This window comes from Eptatretus burgeri, chromosome 12 (genome assembly GCF_056783735.1).
Source record: "Eptatretus burgeri isolate ZD-2024b chromosome 12, Ebu_testis_v1, whole genome shotgun sequence".
Classification (NCBI taxonomy): Eukaryota; Metazoa; Chordata; class Myxini; order Myxiniformes; family Myxinidae; genus Eptatretus; species Eptatretus burgeri.
Genome location: NC_140972.1, coordinates 51,246,397 through 51,253,896, shown reverse-complemented (window position 1 = coordinate 51,253,896; position 7,500 = coordinate 51,246,397). Strand labels below are relative to the sequence as shown.

General features: G+C 42.5%; 1 protein-coding gene across 7 annotated transcripts in view; it reads left to right on the top strand.

Moving 5' to 3' along the window:
* Positions 1-7,500, top strand: part of TERB2 (telomere repeat binding bouquet formation protein 2) — a 39,360-nt gene that overhangs the window by 2,686 nt on the left and 29,174 nt on the right. For all 7 annotated transcript variants that reach the window (XM_085850517.1, XM_085850511.1, XM_085850515.1 and 4 more), the window contains exons 3-4: positions 2,045-2,126; positions 3,724-3,854. In XM_085850517.1, the coding sequence (XP_085706643.1) occupies positions 2,045-2,126; positions 3,724-3,854 (213 nt within the window). The remainder of the gene's footprint in view (positions 1-2,044; positions 2,127-3,723; positions 3,855-7,500) is intronic.

The window sequence follows — 7,500 nt, the reverse complement described above, 5'->3', positions numbered from 1 at the left end:
GACAAATTTCTGAGGGTCAACAGCTTGCGTGATCGGCGGCTCACAGGACAGCAGCTTCAAGCACAGCTTAACACTGGTCGAAGTAAGGAAGTCTCAGTTTCAACTGTGAAGAGAAGACTTCGAGCTGCAGGTTTGACAGGCCGAGTGGCAGTAAGAAAGCCATTGCTAAGATGTCAAAATAGGAAAAAGAGGCTTGCCTGGGCCATGAAGCACCACCAGTGGACTACGGAAAACTGGAAGAAGGTCTTATAGACTGATGTATCAAAATTTGAAGTCTTTGGTTCATCATGCAGGGTTTTTGTACGCCGTCGAGTAGGGGAAAGGATGGTTCCTCAGTGTGTGACACCAACTGTCAAACATGGAGGAGGAAGCGTGATAATCTGGGGCTCTTTTTGCTGGATCCAGAGTCGGCAACTTGCACAGAGTGGCTGGCACCCTGAACCAAAAGGGCTACCACAGCATTTTGCAGCACCATGCAATACCCTCTGGTCTACGCCGAGTTGGTCAGTGGTTCATCCTACAGCAAGATAACGACCCAAAACATACCTCCAGACTATGTCAGAACTGCCTTAGAAGAAAAGAACAAGACGGAAGGCTTCAAATCATGGAATGGCCAGCACAGTCTTCACACTTATTCCCCATCAAGCTGGTTTGGGATGAACTGGACAGAAGGGTGAAAGCAAAGCAACCTACAAGTGCAACACATTTGTGGGAACTTCTGCAAGTGTTGGGAAGAACTTTCCGAACAATATTTGATTTCCATTGTAGAAAGAATGCCACGAGTATGTTCGGCTGTTATATCTCAAAAGGTGGCTACTTTGATGAGTCAAAAATTTAGATTAAATTTTGTTCAACAAAACGATTCCATGATTTTTTTTTTCTGCAATTGTTTATTTGTTCTGTGCTTTAATTTCAGAGTACATGGAAACATTAAACTGCTTACATTTTAGTAAAAACTGGAAAAATGGGGGTGTTCTAAAACTTTTGACCAGTAGTGTAACACTATTATTTCTGTAATAAGGTAACTGAAACTGAACACAGATGAACTAGACTTTTTAACAGTGATGTAAGGCTCATGCACAAATATCACATAAAGAACTAGAAGGGCACATGGTAGAGTGCATACCTTCGCGATATAATGCCTGATCCATGAGAACATATCAGGCCCAATACATTTTTGAAATATCATGCTATACAGTACATCATTTTTAGCCCCATCTCTCAATGGTGAAGAATCACATAAAAAATTCCAGTAGTCGGATCCGTATCCAGATCTTCACCAAAATCGAATCAATTCTTCTTTGTCACACACCTAACCTGTCCACCAAGTTTCATCTGGATCCGTGCACAACTTTTTGAGATATTGTGCTATATATCGGTTTCGCCCTATCTCTCAATGGTGAAGAATCACTTAAAAAATTATAGCAGTCGGATCCGGATATGGAACCGCATCTTCACCAAAATGTAATCAGTTTGTCCTTGTCACACACCGAACCTGCTCACAAAATTTCATCCGGATCCGTCCACAACTTTTTGAGATATCCTGTACACAGACAAACAGACAGACAGAAAGGGGTGAAAACAACCTCCTTCACCTTCGGTGATGCAGCTAAAAATTACATTAAGAGACAGTAATGTCCTTCTACATGGATGGCAGTGATAGTCGATGATGAACAAATCAACACAACATGGAGGATTTGAACTGATAGATAGGACTCATGCGTCATGAGCTAAGTGCTGAAATGGAAGCACCGAGTAAGACTTTGAAAGTAATTTTATTTTTTTATATGCAAGATCGAGGCTCATGGAAGAGCTGCTCAATGTGTGTATATATTTACACGGTTGTAACGTTTGTGTTTTGAAGAACGAGGTTACTGTGTAATGTGAAGGTTGATGTGTCATAAAATACATGCCTTGTAATGATATCTATCCATGATTTTTGCATGTCTCCCCGTCTCCTGGAATGTCTCCTGGAATGAACAAACATGGACTTCTGGTGGTTTTGTTTTTTAAATTCATACTGCCTGGCTCTCAAACATCATAGTGCGAGAAAGAGGCATGCTGGGAAACCCCAATGACTCCGAGTATCTTTTCAGTGCAAATGCTCAAAGCTCCGATACGGTCAGGTAACGTAAACAAAAATTGTGGGAAATGAAAAAGTACAGCCAACTCTAAAGATTATTTTTGTACAATTTAAAGGTTCAGAAAGTCAAACGTTTTGGTTCCAGAATGACCTTCACCAAGGATGAGGCAAGTGATGTGTGCTCAGCACTCAAATACCCTCCTGGAACGGTTGAGCAACACTAGCCTACAATAGACAGTGTGTGTGTGTGTGTGTGTGTGTGTGTGTGTGTGTGTGTGTGTGTGTGTGTGTGTGTGTGTGTGTACACTAGGGTGTACCACTTTTGCAAAAGTAGTTGCTGGACTGAAGCACTATGTGCCTATCGATTCCACTAGTGAAGTTAGGTGATCGACCAAAGTTTGAAAATTTTCCCGCCTTTTTTGACCGCCATTTTGAAATTTCGGGAAAAATCCATATTTTTGGAAATAATATTGATTTTTAAAAAATATATTTCTCTGTGTTTAGATGGCCGAATGCACTTCAGTAGGCACCAGTATGATAGTAAGTTCCCATAAATATTATTCACAACTTGTCCCAACATTTTGAGAAGGGGTTGCCATTTTGGAATTTCACTGAAAATCCCATATTTTGACAATTATTGCACGGCACATTGTTAGGCATTTACAGAATATCAGTAGTAGCCTTTTCATAAAGACATTATTAATGACAAATGAGAGCATGATCAATTAATTATGAGAACAACCAAATATGTTTTAAGCGACATGGTTTTCATATATGACAACATAACAATCTAGCAAACAAGCAACCGCACAGATATCTTATAGAGAACATAGTGTTTGTTTTGTATCGTCTGGGTAAAGCTTCCTGTGCTCTTCCACGCACTGTAGCAATGCTTGACGTTGTTTCTCATCATTGCACATATGAATAAAGTCAGACACTAGCTTAATTCCTCTTTCAGTAAGATCATTTACGACACGCAAAGAATTAGCACTTTCGCAAAATTTCCTGTAACTAGCGAACTTGTCCCACATAGCCACAGGAGCCCTGACCATTGGTCAGTCAAGGTTTATCTGCAAGTACACAAAGAATAATAAAAAAATATTTCATTAGATATACACAAAATATACGATTTTCACTGAATTTCCAAAATGGCAACCCCTTCTCAAAATGTTGGGACAAGTTTGTGAATAATATTTACGGGTACTTACTATCATAATGGTGCCTACTGAAGTGCATTCGGCCATCTAAACACATATAAATATATATTTTTAGAATCAATATTATTTCCAAAAATATGGATTTTTCCTGATATTTCAAAATGGCGGCCCGCGGTCAAAAAAGGCGGGAAAATTTTCAAACTTTGGTCGATCACCTAACTTCACTAGTGGAATCGATAGGCACATAGTGCTTCATTCCAGCAACTACTTTTGCAAAAGTGCTACACCCTAGTGCGCACTAATGCTTGTTTTTAAGTTTTAATATTACATGAAAATAATTCCTGTTTTATTGTTTTCAAGTTTACTGCATGTGAGTTTCATGAAAGTCGTGATTGTAATTTTAAGATCAAGATAAATATAAATAGATTATGATCTATATCCCAAACTATACCAGATGGAATATTTTCACGAACACTTTTGCAGAATTTTCAACAGTGAAAAGTATTTGAATGGAGAGGTGACAGTATTTCATGCTAGTTTTGTGGCTGCGTGCGTGAGGTCACAGAACACTACCATTGGCCAGTATGTGCTTCCTCCAGCCGAGCTGCATGAAGGTATGTCCTGCATTTACATATATCAATTAATGTTCACCATCACAATTATGCTTACGCTTTTTATGCCTCCGCTGACGAAGTCACCGGAGGCATTATGTTTTCGGCTTGTCCGTCTGTCCATACTAATTTTCTCTGTTTTCTCTGCAACCGCTTATCTGATTGACACATCCGATTGACACAGACTACTCATGTAGAATGTTTCAATGATAATTATGATGTCAAAGGTCACATAGTGTGACAGCCATGTTGGAAAAAAAGAAAAACTTTAGATCTCCATCTCCAAAACCACTCCATGGAAAAAAAATTGAAACTTCGCACATGTCAAATACTCTAAATGGGAAATGTGATTTTTTTTTTTGATGATGTCAGGCGGCATTGTTATGACAATATAATTGCATACATTGAACGTTTTATCCGATCAGTATAAAAATTTTTGAGGCTCATCTCGGGCTAAATTGAATGTGGTAAAAAAAATTGATGATGTCATCGGTCACATGGTATGGCAGCCATTTGTTTTTTCAACACAAAAACCTTCACAAATCTTCTTCTCTGAAAATGCTGAACAGATCAGGGCGCAACTTTACAGATATGATTGCCTATTCATGAGTCAAAGGGCAGAGGAGCTCCTTGAGAGCCAACGGCCATCCATACCTAGTGCCCAACTGCGTCTGCGGACGTCCTCTTGCAGTGGGTAACCTTTCTTAGTAAAGGATTTGCACTCCAGCCACCATAAACAACTTCACTCTGCAAAACACACTAAAAACACAAAGAAAACTGAAAATCCACTCCGTGGGATTACCCCTGTGCAGCTGCCCTTCGCAGAGCAGCTCACCAGATGACAGAACTGGGGCAAAGCTTTCGGGGCCCCCACTCTTTGATGATAGGAGGAAAAACACAGGGTAACCTCCCCGGGTTGGATTGTGGTAGTGTGTGTCGGGGTGGTGCTGGGGTGTCGTCCACCAGACGGCGGTCTCCTCGGGTGGGTGCCTGGAATGTGCTATCCCTAAGAGAAGATGATCACCTATCTCTGCTATCATCTGAGCTCCAGCGCTTGAGCATCAGTATTGCAGCACTCTTGGAGGTTCGGAGACCAGATAGTGGAGAGATCATGGCGGTAGTTCCACTGACTACTAGTCTGGTCTCTCTAATGGTTACCATAACAAAGGGGTTGCTGTAGCTGTGTTCAATAAGTTCACTCCCATGGTAATTGAAGTAACATCAGTCAACGAGCATATTATGAGACTGAGGATTTGTCACTCTTTGGGTGTCATTTCCCTTGTCTCTATTTATGCTCCAACTGAGATGAGTGATCTCACTGTGAAGGAGGCATTCTGCACCATGATCAAGTCTGTGGTTGATCAGTGTCCCAGACGAGATACTCCTCTAGTCTTGGGGGATTTCAATGTATCGACTGGCACTGGAAGGGATGGCTATCAGACACGAGTCGGTCCCCATGGGTCTGGAACTGTGAACCAGAATAGCACTAAATTCCTTGACTTTGCAAGAAGTCGTGGACTGAGGGTGGCTGGTTCATGGTTTCAGCGCCCACAGCCTCATTGCTGGACATGGTATTCAAACGCTGGTGGTGCAGCAAAGGGGGTTGACCATGTGCTTGTTGATGGTCGTTGGAGGATGATTCAGAACTGCAGGGTTTACCGGAGTGCCCAGTTCCTCAATACCGACCACAGGCTTGTTCTAGCAACTCTTAAGTTTCAGCTTAAATCTGGGATATTCATACCATCCCAGCCTTGGCTGGATGTTGGCAAGCTCAACGATGAGTGGTTCGCTGAGGAGTTTACGAACAGGCTGAGTGGATATTTGGGGGGTCTGGGTGCTGTGGGGAATCCTGAAGAGTTGTGAAGTGCCTTCAAGACTGCCATCCTTGATGTTGCGGGTGGATGTCTTGGAACCCACCGTCAGGCAAAGAGGAACTTCGTCTCCCAAGGGACACTGAATACCATTGACCAGAGTCATAGAGCCATGTTTGATAGCAGAGCTGAACTGTTCAGGGAGCTGAGGCATAAAACTGTACATGTGCTGAGGTGGGACAAGAAGGCCTTTGTGCAAGGAATTTGTGAAGGGGTATAGTATCACCTGTGGATGAGTGATTCTCCTTCTGCTTACAGAGGAATTCGTGGATTTCGTTCTTCCAAGCCCATGCCTCTGTGTGCTGCTGTTAGAGCAGAGTGTGGTGGACTTTTGAGAGAGGAAGCCTGCTGGGCCAGTTACTTTGAGCGGCTGTACCAGGCTGACCCACTGGTTGTTGAGTTGGATGTCAGGGGTACAACTATCCCCATTGCTGATCCTCCAATCAACTGTGAACCGCCTTCATTTGTGGAATCACAGGCTGCGGTAAACCAGTTGAAAGGGGTAAAGCTCCAGGGATTTGTGGCATCCATGCCGAACTTCTCAAAGCTGGTAGAAGTGCTGTAATGGTATCATTGCATGCAGTTCTGTGCTCCGTTTGGAGCAAAGGCATCATCCCTACTGATTGGAAAATGGATGATCATTGGATGATCCCTACTGATCATCCTCGTTGTTTCTCTCTGGAAAGGGAAGGGTGATCGCCAGGACTGCAACAACAACTGAGGGGTGATTCTGTTCTCAGTGCCGAGCAAGGTCTTTGCTCAGATAATTATTGATATGGTTCGCCACCATCTGTTGGAGCACCAGCACTCAGAGCAATCAGGCTTAACACCAAAGAGGTCAACGATTGACCGTATCCTTGCTCTTCGGGTCCTCACCGAACGCAGACGAGAGTTTCGGCAGGGGCTGCTTGCAGCCTATGTTGATCTCTGCGAAGAGTTTGATTCAGTGAATTGGGATGTCCTCTGGAGGATTCTTCGTCTTTGTGGAGTGCCACTAAAACTGATCAATCTGATTTCTGGACTTTACTTTGGTACTGAGAGTGCTGTGAGAAGTGGTGATACCATCTCAGACTTATTTCGAGTTGTCACTGGAGTTTGTCAAGGGTTTGTACTGGCCCCCACACTTTTCAGTGCTTGTTTGGACTAGATTCTGGGGAGGATGTCAGAGAGATCAAGTTGCGGTGCATCGTTTGGGAATGTCAAGATCTCTGACCTTGATTTCACAGATGATGCAGTCATCCTTGCGGAAACACTGGATGTCCCATACCTAACCTAACCTAACCTAAGGAACAAAAAGTTCTCCACCTATGACATTGTAGGTCACATGGTTTGGCAGCTATGAATTTTTTGAAGAATATACCTTTAAAAATCATCTCCAGTCTGGCTTGACAGATCGGGGCGCAACTTTATAGCTTTGATCACCTATCCATGAACAAAAAGTTCTCCCACTATGACGTCGTAGGTCACATGGTTTGGCACCAATGATTTTTTGAAGAATAAACCTTTAAAATTATCATCTCCAGTATGGCTTGACAGCTCGAGAGGAAACTTCACCCACATGTTCCCCAAGCCTTGTGTAAACCAGGGTGTTCATGAAAAAGGAATAGTTCACATGGTTTGGCATGCATATTGGATTAAACAAAAATCTTAAATTATTTCTCTTGAACAGCTTCATCAATCGATGTAAAACTTCAGAATCATGATCATGGATCAGTAGTCATGGGGAATATATGTTTTTGAATTTAAACCTGATCAGATGCCTGGTCTGACAGCCAGAA